A 23,600-nucleotide genomic window follows, 5' to 3' on the forward strand; every position below is an offset into this window, starting at 1 on the left:
AATGGCTTCTTTCAGTAAATGGATTGTGGATCAATAATAGATATAAATAAAGCAGTACAAAGGGCATAACATTCAACAAGCCGCCAGTCTTTGGAGTAGAAGACTGCAGGAATCAGTATCCCAAGATGGATACACTAATAAATCAGAAATGGGCAGATAATATAAAAAGATGCCACCTTTTTACAGAAACTCCAGAGTTCTGTCTTGTCCCAAGAACCACTGAAATATACATAAGTTTGTACGTATTCATTAAACATTTTGTGGCTCATCCCTCTTAGAACTTGCAGAGTTCTTGAAATATAGAGAATGAATTGTCAGGCTGCCAAAGATCTTTCCGGAGCCAGGAAAAAAAAGAAAAAATTAAAACCTGCAGACTTTGTATTATACCTCAAAGGATCAATTCTTGAGATATACTGAATACCTGCAATTCCTGTAAGGTCAGTGAAAGTGGTATTACTCAGCACTTTTTAGGATTTGTCCTCCAACAGAAAGAGGAATAAAGTTTTTTCAAGCACAGAGATCATAATGAATTTGTATTAGTTATTCACATCAGGACAATCTTATTTAATTGTCACTAAGAGCTTAGAATATGACTCATATTTTGTCTATCATAACTGTTAATTATTAATGAACAAATATGTCTTCTGGGACCTAGCTAATATTTCAAGGCCATTTGTGTGAATAGTTGTTTTCAACTGAGAGCACCAATTGCCAGGAATTCAACATCCTTAGGTATTTCATAATTATTAACCATACATTATATTAATCTGAAAAATCTCATTACTCTTATCAAAACTACGAGCTTTGTATCTGTTCAAAGAATGTGATTCTCATGGCACAGTTTGAGCCTGCCGATTACCCATTCAGTAATGTTTTTTTAAAAAATAAAGATATGGATAGAATATTTGTAACTACTGACCCACAACTTAAGATTGCACAAACTGGCATGCTCACTAACCACGAGATTTTACATCCTTTCCTGAAGAATTTATTATTTAAATGGGAATTCTGGATAATTACCGCAAATTGTCTAATTTCACTTTGAACCCTTCTAAATTGCTGACTTCTTTAAAAGCCATGATGCTGCAGTAAAAGAGAAGCTCAACTCACAGGATGAATGCACTTGAATCAGTTTTGAATTTGCTATATTTTAATGTAACTGTTCTGTTCTCACTGCCTTACAAGGCAGAATTTCCCATTAGAGCTTCTTAACACCATCTGTTAATAATGTTTATTACAGTACTGTATAGAGGGTCAGCTGGGAATGGCACCCGAAATGTGCCATCACTGTATATAAAAGAAATACAAGCTAGTCTGCCTGGTGGATTCAACAAAGAGCTGGAAGGAAGTAATAGGGGCAGAGGGAACAATGAGACGGCAGCATACATCGTACCATTTTTATTTTGTTTTCATTTTAATATTTCAGTCCTTTTCCTGAGGCTGTGTTATGAAAGAATTGAGTAGACAACAGGACTAAGGTAACAAGGACACAGACCAAGCTATAGCAAGCAGCCCATCAAAACACATCAGAGGAGATTCAGAGTGTAAACTTCAAGAAAGCAATGCAGCGGTACTGCCTTAACTTCAGTTTCTAGATGAGCCTCACTTTTTCTTCCCTCTACAGCTCATGTTCAGTCCTAGTACTTCAAGTGTTCCACCCTTACACACTGTGGATGAGGGGGGTGGACTTTCTTATTTAGTACCTCTCTTAAAGAGGCTAAAAATTCAGCAAATTTGTGCTTTCAATATATTTGTTAGCTAAAAAGAAAACAGAAAGACAAAAATTGTCTGACTCAGGAAATCTGGGAACAATGAAGTACATCTACAGCATTCTCTTTTTTTAATCTATAGACTTTGCTTCCTCAAGCATATTTTACAGTAGCTAATACATGTAATACTTTTGACATTATTTTGTAGTAAGAAATGTATGCATTACCCCATTGTTGTTAATAAAGTTTTCCATATTATACACCTTCATTGGATGAATTTTAACAATTACTTTGAGCACACTTCAGATGAATACAGACATAAAACACATACTCATTACTGCAAAGCAGTCTCAGGCATCCTTCTGTTTAATGGGACTGGCAACACCAGTACAGATGAGTGAAAGTCTTTCTTATACTGTACCTCCCAAACCATTTAAGTTCATTAATGCTTAGAAATGAAAAAAAAGGACAACAGTCGCAAGTCAGTACTGTTCCCAGGATATCTCTTTTTTTTATTTTTTTTTTTTTTTTTCAAAATTCAATCAGATGAGTGTAAGGTCCATTTGTATCCAGTTTTAGCACCTGCCTGTTTCCGTATGTGCCATGTTTGACGAGAACACCTGCTTCCACACATTTGGCATTGGCAGCCAGTTCTTTTTCACACGCAGTCACAAACTGAGAATAAAGTTCCAGCCCTTTTTCTTTTTCAATGTTTGCATGGTACTGCATCTTTCTTCCCTTCAGTTTACCGCCTAGGGTAGCTTGAGGTATGATTAGCACATCGCCTGGTAAATCAAGAACAGAAACGTACTCGCCGCTTTCATTTTCACTTAATTTAACATTCAACAGAGTATTGACTGCAAATAAACATAAAATAAGAGTTAGTGTAATTAAAGTAAATTAAATAGACCTTAATATAACGCCATAAACAAGATTCAACAAATATTGTGATGCGTGACAAGCTATTCAAGTAGAAGAAACTGCTTATTAATGACGTGAAACATGGACAGTCAATAGATACTGTTACCCAACTAAGATGTCCAAGTATTGTGAAGAACACGAAGGATATTTATATTAGCATAATATGTCTAAAGAGTTATTTTGGGGGGAAAGTCACTGACTCTCTGAAATCCTAAAGTTGATTCTGGTTGGACAGCCCTAAAGGAACCCAGAATCCAATTAGTGACCCTAATTTAATTGCCTGATATTCAAATAGGCAACATTTGCACAACAGTACACATTGTAGGAGACAACACCACCTCCAGTGCACTTTGGAGAAGTTTCTGCCCTGACTATCTTTTCATTCTAGTCACAGCAGCTTGCAGCAGGGCCCAGCACTGAACTGCGCTGAAGCCACAGCTCAGCAGTTTGGTCTTAAATGGAGTGAGTGCCCTTCAGTGCTCCACTTTGAGATGTGCAGGTGCCAGCTTGTCTTTTGAGAGAGGAAACGGGCAGGAAGGTCCAAGACGCAATTTGGCCCATAAGCCAGAATATATAAACTTGTAAATAAAATCAATGCATTTACTAGCATTACCTTTTCCAATGTTTCTATAACAAATCAAATAATTCCCTCAAAACTTCCTCCAGCCCTGTAAAAGCTGTGAGGATACTAGTCATGCCTCCAAACCCACAAAAGTTTAATGTTGTTTGAAGCAAAAAGAACTGACTTGCAAATCAGGAACTAAAACCACTCATTTAAACAGTTTCAAAATATATTTAGGAAAAACTATTATGTAAGACAGACACTTAAGGAGGATGGTCATAGATGAATCTCCTAACACAAAACAGAACTTTCTTTTTCTGGCCTGCTTCAACTGCCACACAGCTGAAAAGGTCATTATTTTCAAGTGACCCTCTCATGATACTCTCACAAGCACAAAATCCATTTTCATATCATAGCTTTAAATATACCCAAAGATTTCAACTTAGTTTAGCATCACAGAAAGACTATGTCCTCCAAGACCAAGAGAGAACCCCCAAGAGCTGCCCTCAGCATTTTCAATAGCACCTGTGCTTGCGCACTGTCAGGTCTTTCTGCTGGTCCCAGCACCTAGCCTGAAATAGACTATTGTTACGACCTTTTTTGAAACCGCTAATATCAGCCAGCCACTGAAAAGAAAAGGGGCATTTTTATCTGGAGTGCATGGCATCATGGAATTTCCCAGGTGATCCAGTGCTACTGATGAGGAAAGGAGGGAGAAGTAGTGAAATAAAATTAAAAAAGAAAACAAAAACAAAACAAAAAACCTCAAGCCAAAACAAGAGTGGATGAAGACAGAAATCACTATCATTTGACCTTATTCACAGCATCTTCTCTGCTTTGATCATAAATGTTAAAGTGTATGTGAAGAAGAGGGAGAGAACTGCAGATATTGCTGTTATGACTTCTGAACCGGAAAATCACACTTGAAATGCTAACCGTGTATATAGTATCTCTGAAATGAGATAGGAAGGACACTGTTTAGTTATCCACCCGACTCCCTCTACTGGCTATAATTTTAAATATCCTGCACATGCAGTGAGGCCAATGTTAAAATACTCTCAAATCAAGCCATGAATTATTTGAAAACAGTTTTCTCTAAATTCAGTTCTATTCTGGACTGAACGTGTTGCCTTATACCTGTAATATATCAAACAGCAGGTGCAGCGCTTTCTCTGTTTGCTAGAATGTTATCATCATGGGAATTGATTTTCTAACAGGTAGATGGACAGAGTGAGAGGTATGGCTGACTGTCAAAAGAAACAAGACTGACCGAGCTGTTCTTTCAGCCAGGTGATTGATTTGGAAGCATGCTATCTGATGGCTTTTTGACGACTTCTTGTCCAAATGGTTGCTGCCTTCTCTGCCTCTACTGCTTTACTTCTTTTTCAAACAATACAAGAACTTAAAAGGATTGTATCATACCAATTTTTGGAACAAGATCCTCATCAGCACCTTTGAAGAAGCATATGTAGATAACAAGCCCTCTCTGGATCTACGAAAGATTACAGAAAACTATGTCAGTGTTTCTCATTGCCCACAATGCACACTTATCATTAAAACTGGTATCAAAAAATAACACAACTACACAACAAAAAAGCTTCTGAGAGTAGTTTTAGTTATTGAGTATAGCTACAGACATCAAGTTTACACACCACACTGTGGAAGCTTATGAGACACATACTGATTATCTGCACAATGCTTCTACATACAATTACACCAATTTCTTAGCTCCATGTGAAGGCAAATTTAGTTGGAATGTACAATGTACAGTATTAACGTAGACAAGGTGACAAGATGAATTAATACACTTAAATCCAGCATAGGAAATAATTTAAGCTTTTTTCCTATCAAACATACAGATAAAATAATTTTCAGTGTGAGTTATGAGTTTCCAATTTTGAAACATGACAAACACCACAGGGCTTGTCAGTAAACTGAATTATATTTTGATGTTAAAAGTAAAGGATAATTCTGAAAAAACACAGAGTCTGTTAATTAATGATTTAAATATGATGATCAACAACTATGAAGTTGTTCAGAACATTATAAAGTTGTTCAAAATATTATTTATCAGTTTGGGTGAAATCTTTTTTGGTGAAATGGGACCTTTTCCCTGATTTGTACAGAGTAAAGGATACACCACTTTAGCATTCAGAGAGACTACTTATCAGAAATATCTGTTTGAGGGAAGAATTAGGTCTGTACTGAGGAGAAAGCACAAGGAAATTCTTGTGTAGCTTTTCTGCTCTCTTGGTTAGTTCACAAGGAATGTGTGTGCAACAGCCTGTGTTTTATTAAAGCAAGCTGATAGGCTCTGCAGCCAACAGCAATTATATCTCATGCATAAGATGAGTGTACCTGAATGGTTTAACTTCTTCAGGAAAAAAAAGAAAGGCATGTAATATCCAAAGGCATACAGTATCTAAAAAAACCTCACCACTGCTTTGTCAAGTATATTTATATTTTTGTTAGAAGAAAAATAAATGTCAGCTTATGAAATACCACTGAAGAGATGCTAACTAGATTGGGGCAGAAAGGAGTCATTAATATCAATGTTATCAAAGCAAAGGATAAGAAATTTTAAAAAAAGAAATATGAAAAGTTTCTTAAAAATACCTTTTTAAAATTTTTCCTATTTTTTTTTATTTTTCCTTTCCCTTTTTCTTTCAAAGATAAAGGTTTTTGGTGAAGAAAACTTAGCTATACACATGAGATTTTATCCCGTTCTTATTGCAGAGATTAAACAAGATGCTCAAGGCAATGACTGAGAAGAGCTATGCCTTCTCAACTATTTTTCTAGTGACTAAGTTCTGGAAAAAGTGAATGCTCTTTGTAGCCAAAACATCACATGCTGAGAACTTTCAAAAGCTTTAAATGGCTCCTTTCAAAACTCATTTTGACCACTGCAACATATTATACAGGTTCCCAAATGACTGCCATATTTCATAAACACTGTAAGAAATTTGACGGCCTGAACCTCAAATGACATTTCAAACCATCTGTTCAAATAAGGGAGAGAAATGCAGGCTGCCAGAAGTTCAATATCCTTACATGTTTAGCTAAATATTAATTCCAGAAACAGGCCAGCATCAGAATATTAACAGAGAATACCAATGCACACATACGTACTAATAAAAATGTTTCAGAAAAAATATGCCAAGCACATTTACGTTGCATATATCTGACCACTGCATTAGAAACAAGTGATTACGTGATATAGCACACATCACAGAAAATCATTCTAATTCTGAGACTTGTGACAGTGTTTTTTGTACAGTCTCACATACAGAAGTAACAATATTCTGCAAGCAGCTCATTTTAAAAGACAAAAAGGTAAATAAAGTGACATCTGCAAGTCCTAAGGTCAGACAGCTAAAGATTAAGTAAAAATATTCATTATTTTTCCAGCCTCTCTCATGATTTGATGCCTGTTTTTGAATATACTTTTTTATCACAAAATGAGACATACATATTGAGGGAAATTAGGGGGACAAGAGGTTAAATGGAAAAAAAATAATTTGGAGACATGTTAAAGCTGCTAGAGGATGTTTCTATTTGTATTGCATGTTTCTGATCTTTTAGAACACTTTTCAACCACGTTATAGCTGAAATTATTCAACTATTTGTGAGTTGAAACTTACAGTTTCAACTATGACTGAAAACTGTAGTTGAACACAACACATGTATTTCCAACACACTTGCAATCCTGTTTCAACCTCGTTATGTCTGACTTTTTTGCTCTTTCATTTTCTTAATTGAATAGAAGACATAAAATTGAATGCAATTTCAAGATCTAAGCTAATAATAATAATAATGCATGTCAGTCCTCCGATCTTATATCAGTGTTTCAGATGTCCTAAGATTCCTGCTTGTTGCCAGTGTAAAGAAAGGGAACACGTAAACATTTTGAACCAAAGCAAAAACATTGTCATTGCTGAGGGTCCTGTGCAACCTATCAAAGTCAAGTTGACTGCTCTTCAGACCTATATTCAACACAGGAAATGTCAAGCAAAATAACACAAATAAGGTTACAGATTCAACATGCTGATGTGCAAACAGCCACTGCAAGGAACTTACGTAGTGACAGGCAGGCAGTTGGGCAGGGAAACTGTGCTCTATGTGGATTTGCTGTTACCAGTAAAATGCCTACATAAATAAACCGGCAAGGCAAGTTACTTTGCAACACTGGCATTTATTATACAACTGTCCTAAGTAATCATCAGACCAGGCAACCTGCATCACGAAGGGCTGAAGTACCCAGCCCCTAAGGCCGTACAGCCAGCCTTAGCAATGCTGCCTCCAAACACTGCTTTTTAGCTCTTTTGCAGGAAAAACAAACAGCTAACTCCTCCCTCACCCTCCTTACTAAATACATTCGTCTGATTTTTGCAGGATTTCATTAGGAAACCCCAAATATATTCTGCAAAATGTTATCTCAACTCTATCTTTTTTATCTTTTCTTTTTTTTTTTTTTCCAGGAAAATGTAATGCAACTCATAATGAAAATGGAGACACTTTGTAATCCTTAAGAAGCCAGTTTGTGAAACTAACTTATATAAATTATTCTTTGACATTTCCATTTCAAGTTCATATTTGCTACTCTCTGAGAAGATTTCTTCGTATTTCATCTACTCAGTTGCAGCAAAGAGAGATTACATCATCTACCACAGGTCACAGAACAAGTCTGTGCCTGGTACTTTGCACCTCTTTTAGCTATCTTAACCGGAAAACAAGCCAAGGGAAAGAAGATAAGGCAAAAACAGTTTTCATTGCACGAAGTGTAGGCACTTATTCTTTTTAGCTGAATATTCATTTTACATTTATTTTCTCCCATAGTTGTGAAATACACCAAATCTCACCTTATTTTTCTCTCCCCTGCCTGTAAAAGGAGAATTCCCTTTTTTCCTCCTAAGCATTTTGCTGTATACATAAACCTTTTATGGAGAAATGTTGGTCAGATAGCATCCATAAACAAGCCATTCCATCCCCAGTAATCCTCCACAGGCCAGAAAAAAAATCATGAAAACGCAATGAAGGCAGTGATTCATGTACAGATACAAAGTACACTCCAAACCTTTTTCCAGATAAAGAACATCCGCTCTAAAGTTCCTAAAGTACCTACAGGGGTCTCTTAAAGCTCAGAAGCTATTCAAAGCCGCCTACATGATATGCTATTTATAGCACATCAGGGATTTCTCAAGGTGAGGACCTACTTTGAAGTTGTTAGAGATCATCAGGAACACAGTCATTGATGTAAATAATTGTTTATGAGGTCTAAATTTTTTATTTTTGCATTGACACGCATATATAGGGAGTAACATTACCATACCGGAAAATGTCTGCAGCAAAGATTCCTTCCAATGACCTCTAAAGTAGTCATACTAAAGAAACTACAAACTTCCCATTTTTTTTTTTTTTTTTTGCTGCACAGTAACTAGTTCTTGTTACAACAAATTTCTTCTAAAAAGACCCAGGTACCCAGGAAAGATTCCTAACTGCCCATGGCAAATATTAGTAAGGCACATGTCTGAAAAATATCTGGTGCTGATACTGCCCAAATCTCTTGCAGGTTCCTTTAGTGCACTTATTACTTTTGCAGTGATTTGGGTTAAGCCATTTAAAATTTCAAATAAGAAATATAAACAGCATAACTTCCTTGTAAGAGTCCTGGTATCTCTAAATCATAAAATAACTCTCTTTTTGGATAGTTTAAAAGACAGCCAGCAAAATGACATTTCTGCTTTTATTTACTAGATCTACAATTACTTCTGAAATTAGCAAGCTAGAAATAGGATATTTCACCTAAAGTTAATTTATGTTGTGCTGAGCAACTTCCACTTTAATTAACCTTACACTGAGAGGCTAATAATGCAATACACACAGATGCACTTCAGCCAAACACAGCATTTGTGAGATGACACGCATTTCCTTTGAGCAAAACGTTCTGGTTTCCCAAACCATGTCGCAAAAACTAGGTCTTATGGGTCCACCTGCCTCTTCCGAACAAGGAGAAAAACGTTTTCAGAACAATGTGAAAGTCAAATAGTGGAAACACCTAGGGACTAGCTTTTTTTTTTTTTTTTAAACTCTCTTCAGATTTATTGAATGAACTCATAAGCCCTTTAAACATGCTAGAATTTTTACTTTTAAAAAGTTATGTGCATGACTATATTTAGCCCTTTTTGTTGTAGTAGTCTTTAAGACAAGAGACAAAATGAAAAAAACCCAAGGGCTAAATAGTTGACACCAGCATAGATGAGTTATTCTAATAGAGGTTACCCATCAACAGTGACAACCACAGCGGCACAGTGCATCCTGAAGGGCAGCCTTCATGCTTTGGTGAAGAGCCCTGGGCGTAGCACACAACCCGGAGAGTCTGCAGACCCACCTACCTCTCCCAACAGAAGACTATGGGAGGAAAAAGGGGAAATCACAACGTTTCCCTCAAGCTGTGTGGTGGTCTGCATCCTAAATTTCTTTTTTTTAGTTAGTGGTCTGGAAAAAAAATACTATCAGAACTACTGCTGCCATACTGGCAGGTTGCTCTACTTGGCCTTTCTTCTCCAAGTTATCACACAGTTAATGAGGTACGCAGCTGAGCCCAACAGCCCAGTTTGGAGCACCTCTGTGAAACTGTATTTAAGAAGGGGCAGATAATACCAAAGAGGAAAGAACAAGGTTAGGGTGGAAGGGAGGTGATCCATGGTGGAGTAGCCATGCTCCTGAAGGCCCTGTAGCCTGTGGAAGACCCATGGTGGAGCACAGGGAAGCAGGAGCAGCAGAGGGAAACCACCGGGCACCAACCCCACCTCCTGCGCCGCTCCGTGCCTGAAGGGACCGAGTGTAGCCCCCGGTGACAACCGGGAGGAAGGACTGGGAGGGCCCTGGAGGGGGGCAGGAGAGCTGTGTGAAGCTTAGCCTGGAAAAGGAGGAGTGTTTTACTCAAATGTCTAAGTATTTGGTGGTTTTTTTTTTCTTGTAGTGTGTCCCGTCCCCCCCCTCCCGAAAATCACTAATTAAATATTTATGTTAACTGGCAAGAAATTAAATTCCCCAAGTCAAGTCTGTGTTGCCTGTGACGGTACCCGGCAAGTGTTTTCCCTGACCTTACTCTGACCCACTAGTTTTGTTTTTGTTGTGGGTTTTTTTGTTGTTGGTGGTGGTTTTTAACTCCTTTTGTTCCCGTTTCGCCCGGTCCCGCCCGAGCGGAGAGGAGCGGCGGGCGCGGGGCCGCTGGCGGGGCAGCCGGCTCCCTGAGGGGCGACCCTCAGCCCAGACAGCCTGCGGGTGCTGCAGGCCAATAACGACACAAAGCCCAACTGAGGCCTCCTGAACGATCAAGGGCTCCGATCTGAGGGCTTCCACGCGTGGGGGAAGGACGGCACCCTCCCTCACCCACCCATTCCCCCAGGCCCGGAGCGGCCCCGAGCCGCCGCCCGCCCCGCCGAGGGACGAAGGGGCGATAGGGAGGGGGGAGCGGCCCGCCGCAGACGTTACCTCCACCCACTCGGCCTCGGAGCCGGGCTCGGGCGGCTTCACCTGCAGCCGGGCGGACACGCACTGCTGCAGCAGGGCCCGGGCCAGCGCCGGCCGCGCCGCCGCCATAGCGCGGCCTGTGGGCGGGGGCCGCGCTTGGGCCGGTCGCTGCCGCCGAGGTAACGCCTATTCCGCCACCGGCGGGCTGCCCGGTGGGGCTGGGAGCGCTGTCCCCGGGAGCCCAGGGGTGACAGGCTGCCGTGGCGGGAGCCGGGGCGCTGGCACCGCCATCCTGCGGGGGAACGAGGGGCGCGGCAAGCCGGGCCTGTCAGCGGCGGCGGAGAGGGGAACATTGGTGGGGTCTGCGGGGGTGGGAACGGCTTTGCGCCGCTAATATTTAAAAGCGGCTTATTTTACACGCAAACGGTAAAGGAAGTCATTGCCAAAAACGCAGGAGAAAAGCAGCAAACGCCATACACGTTTCGCAGAAGGTTAAACGGGGCTTGTGATCTGCCAGTGACCTCTGGGGAGGGGGCGGGCAGTGAGGGCACAGCTTTAAAACAGAATGAACAACGTATTTTTACAGCTCAATTTATCGGTGCCCTACAGCTAGCAGGGAGCAGCGTTTTCTTTCTTGGTTGGTGTTTTTAGTTGTTTGTTGTTTTTTTTTTTTAATGAGAAATTAAAAATCTGCTTGTTTTGTGGTGTGGAAATGTTGCATGCTTGGGGGTAAGAATACTGTGCCGTGTAGTTTCTGCACGGAAATGAAAGGCATTTATTAATCTGAATATTGTCTGTCACGTCTTTAAAAACGAGTAATGTTTGTGTTTCAGGTGGCTGAAGTGAACCGATCAAGTTGGACCACTTATCTAAGGATACTGCTTGGGGACAGAGGGAATGGAGAAGAATGTAGTTAAGGGACCTGGATAACTGGGGGTCAAAATAATGATCTAAAAAATAAAAGTGCATAGTTCTGAAATGAGCTTTAATGTCTAATGGAAAAAGTTAAAACTGCTTCTCTTACTATCTTTCAAGTTTTTGGCTACATACCCTAATATTAATCAAACAGCTGCTAAACTGGAAGCGTTGTGCCTCCCTCGCGTCTGTGAATTCTGACATACAAGTTTCGAATAACACTGGCAGCAAAGTCAGGATAGAGTGATGCAGAATTCAGCCTCTCTCACAATTCATTTTAAGACTGAAGATTTTATTTTTACAGCCATGTGTGTGGCTTTTTGTGGGTTTGTTTGTTTGTTTTTGGTTTTTTTTTTTTGTTTGTTAAAAATGTAATACATAGCAGCATGGGCAAGAAACCAAATTTTATTACCTGACCTGAATCATAGAGTAAGATTACTGAAGTTATCTGTTGCACAGCAGGGGACAACATGCAATCATTAATAGCCAGTGTTACACATTGGGATACATTTGGCTTCTGTCTGTTATATTAAAATAACATTCTCTTTCATGAGTGTTCATTGAGATTGCTCTTCCGCAAGCAAACCTTTGTAAAAGAAGAGGAAATCGCACTAGGTGGTTAGTGCATAAACTAGCTCATTTTTGCTAGCTGTAGGGTATTGTTAAGTATGAGCTGCTTTTATTTAAACTCAGCTATTTTTTATTTAAAGCACCTTCTGTTCATTTATTCTAAAGCTGTATCCCCCAACTCATTAAGAAGAGTTTAATGAGGTAGAAATCCATTTAAAGTGAGGGGTTTTCCATATATGTATCTGTGATATAAATTGATTGTTAAGGAAAATGGATTATACTACAGTCTGAGCAAATTATGTAAGCAGATTATAAAGGGATATTAATATACAAGGATATTGATTGTTCTTTCTTGCACTACCATTATTTATGCCAAGATTTGATGGACGTTTACTCATATGCAAGTTTCAACACAAATGCCTGTAAAGCAATGTATAGAAAAATTAGTATGACATCATTGTTTATAGATTCCTGGTGTAATTATGTCATATTTTCCTTGGGAAGCCCAATTCATTTTGCTGTAATGCATCTTGCACTTCTTCAATCTTATTGGGCCTTTTTGGGCCTCTCTTTGTATGCCAAAGAATCATAGTAAATTTGTTGGTTAAATTTTAGATGAGAGATTGGATTTGATTGTGGTTTTTGTATAGAAAAGAACCTCCTGTCATCTAAGGAATATATCCATGCATAAAATGTATTGATATTTTTATCAGTTATTATATAAAGACATTTTGTTGCATGTTTTGGATTCGACAGCTGTCCCAGAATGTATCTTGTATCCTCTCTGCTCATTGTCCCTGGAGCAGAGTGTAGGTATTTTGAGACTGGTAACCAGAAGATAACTCTTGTTATTTTCACATCAGTTCTCTTTCAGAGGGACAGATGGCAGTATGAACCATTTCTCACAAATTTAAATGGACATGTGTTTTTCCTTACCCCTTGTGTGAATGGTTATGCATATTTCATGTATGGTTAATAGGATGAATCCTCTTGTGAAGAGGGGGGTGGGTGCTGGGAGTTCTGCCTCTGCAGGTACTTGGCTTTCTCCTGTTTATCAGAGGATGAAATACTAGAAATCTTTCAGTACCAAAATGATCTCATGTTGTCTTGAATTCTTCCCTAGGGATTATATATATATATATATTTGTCAGTAATAAGTTCAGTGTTGAATACCATTTGGCAGGGGCAGTAGTTGACTGGAACTTTGAAGGGACAAGATACATCTTAGATGTTGTCTGCAGTGTCTGCAACCATGATCAAAAGTCTTTCAAGCAGTTATCACATTGACAGAGAGCCCCTAGATAGTGTCATCTGTTTTGAAGAGAAACCATGCAAAGCTGTGTTGGCACTTAGATAGCAGAGATACAAAATAGGTTGCTGGTAAGGGTGTCCTGGTTTGAGAGACACAGGACTAATTTCTCTTCTAATGCTTGGGAAAACTGCACTTTTAGAAGACTCCATTGTCTGAATTTGTGAAAATATTTACTTTACAGCCAGCTATGGTGTGTGGGTCTCAAGGTCTCAGTGTTTTTGAGCTAGCCAGGTGCAGGGATGAGGAAGAGCGAGACCCGGGCACTTGACCCAAGCTGGCCAACAGGATTATTTCATACCATCAACGTCACACTCATTATAAATTAGAAAGTTTGCTGCGAAGTTCGCTCTCTCCCTTGATGGCTGTCATCCTGAGAACTTCGTGCCCTGGTGCCGGAGACCTGAGGCCTTCCCTTCCTCCTGAAGCTGTAGCACTTGCAGTGTCCGACATTTGCTGTCTGCTGCTGGGAATGCACAGCTTCCTACTGATATAATTGGCCGAGTATAGTCTTTGCATATTCTGTATTGGTGTCGGGATCAATATCAGTTCTTTAGTGCTGTTAATGTTAATTATCTAATCTTATTCTATTAAATCTGTTTATACTTCAGCTCTTGGGTTTTCTTGTTTTTCCTGATTTCCCTTTCCCAGGTGGGGAAGGGTCATCGGATGATAGAATGATTGTCTAAATGACAACAAATTGTTATGGGTCTCTCAAACCATAACAAAGGGTTATATCTTGGTAAAACTACCTCTTGTGGGACAGACATAGCTGAAAGGCTGCAGAGTGTGAAGGGAAGAATTAGATTTATATGTTTTATTTTCTCAATTGTCCAGTGTGCAACACTCTCTTCCCACACATACAGAGATTAAAAAAAAAATAAAAGGAAAGACAAGTAGCAAGGCACGTATAAGGAAAGAAAGAGCACTTAGAAACATTCAGTAAAGAATCACAGGTGGATGCCACTGCTGCTGTGAAGGGTAAGACAGAACTGATGGACTCTGCTGTGCTACCTAGTAGAGGTTGCTGTTAGAAGCCTCTTTCGTAAGAGATGGCCTAGAAAGTGGAATTTGCACAATGATTTCCAAATTTCCATCACAAGATAAAGAAAATTCCACAAAATACTCTGTAAACTGGGATTAATGTTTAAATAATTTAAACTTTTTAATTTGGCCATGCTGAAACAACAGATCAACCCCTCAATGAAAACAAGATATTGCATATCTTCAGTCTAAGATGTTAAAACCGCCACAAGACAGCTCAGAATAATAGTGTGTTTTGTTTTTGAAGTGATGTTTACAATCTTATATTCTGAACTGAGTCAAGTCCTTTGCTTTCTGTTGGATGATGATCCCTTTTTCTTTTGCTCCCAGTTTACTTATTTTGCTTCTGGTTTTCAACTACTTAGCCTACTCATGCTATCTGTGATAAGCTACCTGGCTCTTTATATTTGGTGATTTTTTTTTTTTTTGTTTTGTAGCCTGTTTCTCAGTCTAGTTCCAAGACCCAGTTAAGCTTTCTTCTGTACAGCCTCAGAATTGATAGCTGAAATGCTGATTATCTGGAAGAGACAAGATATTGCTGAACAGCGATGTGGGTGTAGAGAGGATTAGGTGGTGGTGTTAGAATAATATTATTGTTTAAGTAGCAGACACATTATGATAACTGTAGTTAGTACCGACTTCTCTCTTACTCAAAGCGCTGTCCAGGCATTAAGGTCAGGAGTGTGTCTGCCTCCTGGCCATTCCTCCAGAGGTATTTAAATAAGGAAAGCGGAGAGAGGGCATGAAGAATTTCCCTAGTAGTCAAACAGCAGAAATGAGATGGAATAGCAGTCCTGTCACTCAAAGACCACAAGTATTGCACAATGCCTGTGTAAAGTTATCAGAAGTAGCTCTTCCAGAGAACATGTGCGGTGAAGACTGTCATCAGCTTTGCCTTCCAAACAGACCCCAGATTTGTTTAGCCTTCAAAAGAGGCATTGCAGACTTCTGGGGGAAGATGATTGAGAGGAAGAGATGGCACTGTGATTTTTATCTTTCTGGTTTGCACCATACCTCTAAGGAAGGTTGTGACTTCTTCAGCCCCAGTTCATAGCTTCAGAGGTGGTACACCTCTAGCTTTTCCATCAGAGCCAATTTACTGTCCCTATGAATGTCAGAATTGTTTCCAGTGAAGGCTGGTATTCCTGCTGTGGAAGAGCAATTCTGTGATTCAAGTGTGTGATAAAATCCTGTGATTTTATGTGTGTTTAAAGTAAGCAGCAAAAATTAAATACACTATTAAAAATAGATTAGTGTTTTGTTTAGTCCTTCATACAATTACAAAACAGATACGGAAATGTGTTCAATAAGAGTAATCAAAAGTTAATTAAATTTCTGAACAAAATAACAGATTCAGTGTGAAGGCTGTGTCAGGTACAATTACAGCTTCTCTAAGTGAGAAGCAGAAGAAATTTGGCTCCACTGGGAAAAAAGGTAGCCAGATAAAGAAATGCAATCTGCTTGCTTACCATGATTGCCTAAAGGAAATAGGAACACTTAATCACAGTTTCTTTCTCTACAGGTGTCAGGCATGTTCATTTGCTTGTGACATTTAACTACTGTATTTTTTCCCTGTTCGGATGTCTCCTGCACTAAACCTTTGTCTGTGTGATTGACAGACCTCAATGTTAAAAGGACTTCTGTATCCTGCTCCAATGAAATCAACAGAGCAGCAGGGGAAGCCTACCTGCAGTATGTACCATAGGGTCTCATTGTGACACTTCATACTGGTTAGAAGCAATATAATTTTTTTTTTTTCCCCAGAACTGAGCTAATCTAATAAGCTACAATCCTGAACCTTTCTTGTATAGAGCCACCCTTGAGTTTCAACACAACTCTTCCAATTCTGGAATTCAGAGAGAGGTTGTACAGAGCCACCAACCTGACTCCAGAAGGGTGTCCCTCAAAGGTCACCAGTTTTCTGCTCTGTTTTAGGAGTGGTACTGCCAGATCCAAGCTGATCCCTGCAGGTGTATTCAAATGTCTTTACACTTGCTTCCCCAGTCTCCTGAGTTTGGGATCTGGGTTCTACACAGCAGGAGCGCTTGGAAGCAACTTGGATGTAGAACAGTAACTGAAGCAGTGCTGAGGGAAAAAGCTGTAAAAGACTAACTTTATGGTCACAGGGCTTGGAGCAAACAGGGAGGAGTAAGAGTGCTGAATGAGAGTCCACAGCTGTACGGGCTGTTTGCTATCCCTGAGCAAGCTCTGTATACTTGCTCAGGCCAGCTTTGATCAGTGAAGCTCAGCTTCTTGTGCCCCATATGAAGCTGCTGGTCACACATCTGCACGGAGCCTGGCACTGGTCTGGTAGTGTGGGAGGTGGCGGTTCTGCTTTGCTTCAAGCCACTGAGATAACCCGTGTTGCAAACTGGGTTTCTTATAATGGGGGAAGTATTTAGACTGGGCTGTCTTGCAAGCATTGTGGAACACAGGTCCTATGTTCTTTATCTCCTATATTTGGAGCTGGTTTGGTGCAGGCCCAAGGTGACTCCACCAAGTGTTAGTGTTGTGCTCCGCAGCACCTGTGTTACTGGTCTCTATTGTGCTGGATGCTGTCCTCTACCCCTGTCATGTCGAGGAATTAAAATCTGTTCTCTTCCCCAGGTATTGCTGCATCACTGCTCTCTTCACCTCATAAACACTTTTGCAATAGCAATTAGAGGTATGTTTTTGTTAGTTAATCCCATTTCTTTCATTTTTGGTGACAAATTTTGATGGTAATGTGAGGACGTTGCTATAGACAAAAACCCATCAATATCTTCTAGGAGCTGGAACTTGAGTTCTCCATGTTTTCAATAGATGCCATATGTAAAATTATCAGAGTATTGGCATAAAGTGTCGTGTTCTTATTAAAAAATGTACATGGATTGAGATGTGGCTCTTTCTGCTCCTTTCACAAACAGTATGAAAGGTCATTTGTTATTCTCTGTGTACCTGGAGGACTCCTTGCCTCTAGTTACTGTTGAATGTGAAGGCATAATCGGGCAGCATGTCATTTTTTTTTGCATTTATATGGATGATTTTCAAAATAAAACTCTTACCACAGCTTCAGGCCAAAAGCTTTCTCCTTGAGCCACAGCTCCCATCATTTTTTTTCCCCTTCAGGCATACTGATCCTTAGCTAGTCAAGAAAGCATGCACACAAATGATAGGTCATTAGGAAATTCTCTGAATAGCAAACCTCTGAAGTCATCCCAAGTGCCATTTGCTATGCATCATGATAAAACTGGGTAAGTTTGAGGAGGCAGTAATTATATGTTTGGTCTGTCATTTATCAGTTGCTGGAGCTGTTGTTCCCAGAACACGGCAACCTCTTTCGCAGCACAGCTCAACAAGATTGCCAGAGCTCAATGAGCCAAGCAGGGTTGACAGATTTTGGCATTTTATTCCCTTTGATGTAAGATTATTGCATTACAACACAAACGGGTATCTCACTTTGCCATAACACAGCATCATATATAGATACAATAATGTTGGTCTACGGGCTGTTCTTAAAATTGTAGTTGGGGAACTCATCCCCCTAGAACAAATAGCAACTGTAGGACTTTTATTTAACATCAGCCTTTAGTTTTTGATGATTTGCTTCAGTTAATACACTAGTGTATACATAATCCTTTCATGATTTTAACCAACTTAAATAGAAGGTGATCTTGTTTCCCCTCAAGTCTTGTGGGGAAAAAGCAGGTGTTTAATGCAGTGAGGTAAATAATAGAAGATTGTAAATGCTAATGAATATTCAGGGAATCAAATAAGATAATGGACCATGTGTCAAGAAATAATGTGGCTTCCTGCTATGACTTCCAGTGTGGCTTAACGTGTTTCAAAGAGCTTCCAGTGTCAAGAACTGTTCTTTAATATTTAATTTTCACAGTTTCTTAAAGCACAGATTTTTTTAAATGCATGTTCTGGAACTCATTTGGGGTGATATTATTTCTTTATTATTTTATACCTCAGAAGCACTGCAATGATGAAAAGGCCATTTTCACATAATCTGATTGTTTTTTTTAAGCTGCCAAAGAGTCACAGTTTCTTTCTTTTACAATAGATGCTAAATAGTTGCTTCAGAGTGAAAGTAAAACACTTTATCTTCAATATTTGATGTTCTAACAGAACAGAAAAATGGTGTTTGGTATAACTTTTTCTAATAGAGCTCTTTATTTCACAGATAATTCTTGGAACTGCTGGAGGCTTACATTTTTATGAATAACTGTGTAAAACAATCACTCTGTAACTTGGGATATGTTAATATCAATTACAGATATTTAATCTTTCCCTGGGTACTCTGTTGCCCATAGGACAAAAAATAATTGTATCTTCACAGCGACAGTCTGAGTGAGGGCCATGTCCAGATTAAAAACCCCTACATTTTGGTGCCAACAAACAAATTCCAGCACAAATATGAGATGGTGTAGCTCCTCTTAGGGAAAACACAGATCGAACTACTGCACTCGAGCTTAGAGAATGACTCAGCTCACCTTCAGGTGAACCTCTAGGCTACATCCATACTAGGAATTTAATCAATTGCAGGAAATATTCTTGGACACTGCAACTCATCTTTACTTTTAACAGTTCCTGCAATACTTTTGGCCAGGGCTAACTCACTAACAAAAAAATTCTGGTCCTGGTTCAGCAGTTAAGATGGGCCAGAGTCCAGTCTCAAGAGGCACATTGCACACCACCACCCTGCTTTGCAAACCTCCTTTCTCTAATGACTTTTCTAAGTCCTGAGTGTGAGCTAATAAGCCAAGTGCTGAATTCAACAATCACTTAGTGTAAAAAAAGAAGTGTTTTCTTTCAACAGTTCTGTTTCCTGTAATACGGTTATATTTCCTCATGTCAAAGTTTGATTAAATTGGTATTTTAAAGGTACAATGCAGTCCTTTAGTGGCAGTAATTAGAAGAACATAAATGACATTTATTTCTGTGATAGAGTTGGTTTTTAGATTTTAGTGTCAAGATCCATAGGCCAAGAGCTTTCATGAAGATTTCACCAGAAAACTACCTTCATCTGAACCAATCACTATGGAAAACCTAGTGACTTTGTTGTAGGGAGCCATGAACCCAGTCCCTCTTCTCTTCATGCTCAGGGAGCTGGGATGGAAAAGAAAGCAAAGATAAATTCTCTGAATCGAGAGGAACTTGCTCAGCTTCTTGTAAATGTTAAACTTCAAAGCTGCTCTGCTTTAGGCTGTTCTTTCCTTGGTATAAGCTCCTATAAAAGAGAAAATAGGCAAGTTATAAACATGCCTATCTTTGCTCTCTGTGCTAGGAACGTCAGTTGGCTCTATTCTGCCTAAAGCAGCCTGCTGTTTGACACTAGAGGACATTAGCATAATTAAAAGTCTGAGGCACTGTCTCTCTCTTTCTTGCAGGGGAGGGAGGGTACATCGGTAATAGTAACACTTCAGTATAAGAGATTAGAAATCAGGAACTCCAGATTACATTCCTGACCTCCCTCTGGCTCAATGTAAAACCCTGAAAAAGAGTTACTTTCCTTCACAGTTGAGGATTAACCAGAGGATTGCATTCCAATGATCAGCTGCTCTGGCTCCACAGTGGTGGAGTGCCTCACGGTTTTGCATGATAGCGCTTCAAACAGGGTGTGCAGACACAAGAAGTATTCTTGTTCATTTATTTTCAGTGGAGGTTGGTCCTTGCACACTGAAACACTCTGGAGCAGGTTGCTGCTGGCATAATTGTGTAAGTGGTCCGTATACACCCAAAGTGCATCGCTGCCCTTCTGAAACATCTTGTGCTGGTAGTGTACTGGGAATTACGAGGTAAGTATTGAATGGAGCAAAACTGAACTGGTTTGGAACATGAACCTGATTCCAAAAATAATTACTAAACACCAAAACCACTAATAGTTGATGTAATGTTTCAATGGGCCTCATTTGTCAAATAAGATTAATTTTGTATACAAACCTCATTTAGCCTTAAGGTTCTGATGTTAACAAAAATGCTTCCTGTAAAGCATAAGCTCAGTACTGAGAAAAATGAATGAAGAGCAGAATTAAAAGTATTTCAGAAACTGAAACTGTGACTGAATGCCATTATGACTCAGACCAGTGGTGTCAAATGGTTTACTGAACCTTTTAGGACAGTGACCATCTTTTTTATTCTGTATTTGTACAATGTCTAATACAATAGTTCTCTTTCTGCCCCTGGGACTCTTATCATTGCAATTTATCTCCATTACTGAAAAAAAAAAAGAAAGGAAAGAAGAATGAAAGAAAATGCCAGTCTTCATTCAACGTTTGTAAAGTATATGGCAAAGATGAGGAATACTTAAAAAAAAAAAATCAAACCCTTTGTTCTTCTCTTTTCTTCAAGTATGAAAATGCTGTTAATTGGAGTTAATTCTATTCATGCAAGGAATATCTATATATCTATATAAGAAAAAATATGTGGCTTTGTTACTGCAGGGCATATTCAACAAAATAAATCTCTTCATTTTCTGCACCACTTGCTTAAGGCTGGAAAAATTGCTGTAATATCAGCTTCATCTTAACTGTGATGTGCCCGTTACTATAGTAAGCAATATTAACCTGAAGAACTTGATGACTGACTTCAGAGGAATCTAGCGGTAATTTAAATAAGGTTTCCATCTCTTCTTGACTGTGAAGGACTGCATTGATTAAAAAGTCCACATGAAAGCAATATACAAACTAAATTGGACTCAATTCTGTCAAACCTTCTTCCTCATTTAGCAAAACAGAGCTAAAGGAGACAATTTCTTTCTCAGTTTAAGGTTTGGCAAAGCATTCACATAGGATGAAGTTACTTTTGCGGTCTTATATTTACGGAAATTATTAATACACATGATAAAGAAAAATGAATACATTGTTACTCTTTCTTATGCGTTTTCATTGTGCTTGTTAAGATGTTGCAGTTTCAAGTATTGCCATATATAATGAACAGTTTGCCTCTTAAATAAGATAATACTCTGTATGAAAAGACAGGTGAACTTAAATTGTTTTATGTGGCTATTTGAAATCAGAATCTGTAAAAATCCCTTGGGCCAAATTTACTTTGCAACAAGTGGGCATAACTGCTTCGATATCAGTGATGTTGGCCTTGGTAGCTAAGCCTAGCAGGAAAAAGACGTAAGAAGAGAAATTCTAATGAATGACAGAGAGGCAATAGCATTGAAACATAAGGACTCCCCTCATACATGCCTGCAGTTGGTTTCTCCTGTCATGCCCGAAATTCCCTATTTACGTGTTTTTGAGGCTGCTACCCCCAGGTAAGACACTGAGCCCATGTGCACGAGCCCTGCCAAGCGGATGCTGGTCTGTGCAGGACCAGATTGCGTGTCTCAGCATTAAGTAAAGCAAGCTGGAAGTTGCTTTAACTTACATGAGGAGCATAGCAGAGACAAAGCAAAGAACTCACAGCGGTGGGCATTTTGGCTTGGTTAATTTTGCAGCCTGATCTAGTTTGTCAGCACCACAGGAGAATGAGAGTCTGTCAAGAGCCATGAGAGCAGCTCTAGCTTGGTCTCAGAGCTGCCAAAGGGAGGAGATGGCAGCCATCCTGAGACACAGTGCATGGCCTGAGCCAAGAGATAACCCTAACAAGCGAGGCTCTCCACACCAGCAGTTGTTGGGTACGCGCACAAGAAGTCACAGATGATTACCATTTTTTTCCAACTAGGCTTAGCTTTAAAAAAGCTTGGGAACTACTGCTCCAGTTTAAGATAGCATGGAAAAAAGGGAACATGATGACTGCAGCTGTCCTTGTTGCTCTCCAGCAATCTGAGGCTCAGATAGAAGCAGAGTCTCTAACTTTTAAAAGGCAATCCTAGTGAAAGCGTTTTCCTGGCTTCTCCAGAAGTGCCACAACTTCCGTAACTCTTTTTTAGGCATTGCATCTTATTTTACTATATAACAATATATGGAAGATTATCTCATCATTTAATGTATTAATGTATATTTCTTAAATGTACATCATCAGCCTCATTGTCCATCACATGAGCTTTGGTAACTGGCCCAAAGAGTAACTACTTTTGATTTCTTTTCTTCATGAACCAAGTAATTATCACTATGTGGACAAAAAAAGATAAAAAGCAACATTTTAGCCTTATTTATCTTAAATGTGCCAGGGCTGGCTGACCAGCCAGGGAAAAAAAAAACAGAATTAGTGACTGCTGTGCCACACAGATTTGCCCTGGTATATGCTATGGTATATCTCTGCGGTCAAAAATTGCAGGCCTGGTGATGAAGCTAAAACAACCCCTTAATTTTGAAAAAAATCTCTTTAGCTTTTCTTTAATATAATTTCTAGTTTAAATTGTGACCAAAATGGATGCCTCTTATGAGTAAGAGTTTGCAGTGTGTCCTTAACTTACTGTGTTATTAATATGGTACTACGCAGACATCCACAAATGAGAGTGGAAACATGGGGCTCCATCAGCCTTGAAAGCTTACAGTCTTGATAATACACTTTTTCTTAGCTGCTTACTTCCTATTGCACACAAATCAACCTAATTATCTACAAAGTCATTTTTCAAAAGTTAATTCTTTTTTTAAAATTTGGCATCATTTGACAATGAATCTCTCCTAGCTATACCTGGATACCCTTAATTGATGTTGGGTGGAGAAAGAATACATTTAAACACAAGACAATCTAATTTCAGACAAAAATCAATTATATTTTTATCATGTTAGTGTTCAGGCTGAGTAGCAATTTAATGTCTTTGAAACATTTTCTTACACTTACTTAAAGAAGATGCTATCAATTTACATTAAAATTAAATATTGTGTTTTTCATTTTGTTGAAGTACTGAAAAGTCCAGAGTGGAATTTTCTGAAAGATGCAGAGATTGTCCATAGTTTCCATAAAGACTCAAGTCTGGCAGTAAAATCTTTGTTAATTTTTGGTTGCATTTTCCGAGATTCATATTTCAGCACTGTATGTGGACTGCAATGACATGTTGGGCAAACAACTTACACCAATACTTTCAAATGTTAAAATTCAAATAGGAAGCCAAAAGCAATTATGAGAAGTGTATAATCCATAAAACTGTCTTCACAATTAGTAGAGATAGTGGAATACTACTCAATCAAACTCTAAGCAATGTATTCCACTA

The 23,600-nt window shown here is 39.1% G+C and overlaps 1 protein-coding gene across 2 annotated transcripts; it reads right to left on the reverse strand.

The window, feature by feature from the left end:
- Positions 1 to 1,393: 1,393 nt before the first annotated feature.
- On the reverse strand, positions 1,394 to 10,797 carry DTD2 (D-aminoacyl-tRNA deacylase 2; the record flags this gene model as incomplete). 2 transcript variants are annotated; one of them, XM_082485825.1, is made up of 3 exons in its annotated part: positions 1,394 to 2,566; positions 4,615 to 4,684; positions 10,690 to 10,797. In XM_082485825.1, 3 exons carry the CDS (start codon positions 10,795 to 10,797, stop codon positions 2,241 to 2,243), a joined length of 504 nt encoding a protein of 167 aa, XP_082341951.1. In that variant the 3' UTR covers positions 1,394 to 2,240. The 2 variants fall into 2 exon arrangements, 1 of the variants encoding a protein (XP_082341951.1); XR_014269351.1 differs by lacking the exon at positions 10,690 to 10,797 and adding an exon at positions 7,270 to 7,538 and having other exon boundaries at positions 2,502 to 2,566.
- Positions 10,798 to 23,600: the final 12,803 nt, after the last annotated feature.

This window comes from Vanellus vanellus (assembly GCF_965231255.1).
Source record: "Vanellus vanellus genome assembly, chromosome: 6".
NCBI lineage: Eukaryota > Metazoa > Chordata > Aves > Charadriiformes > Charadriidae > Vanellus > Vanellus vanellus.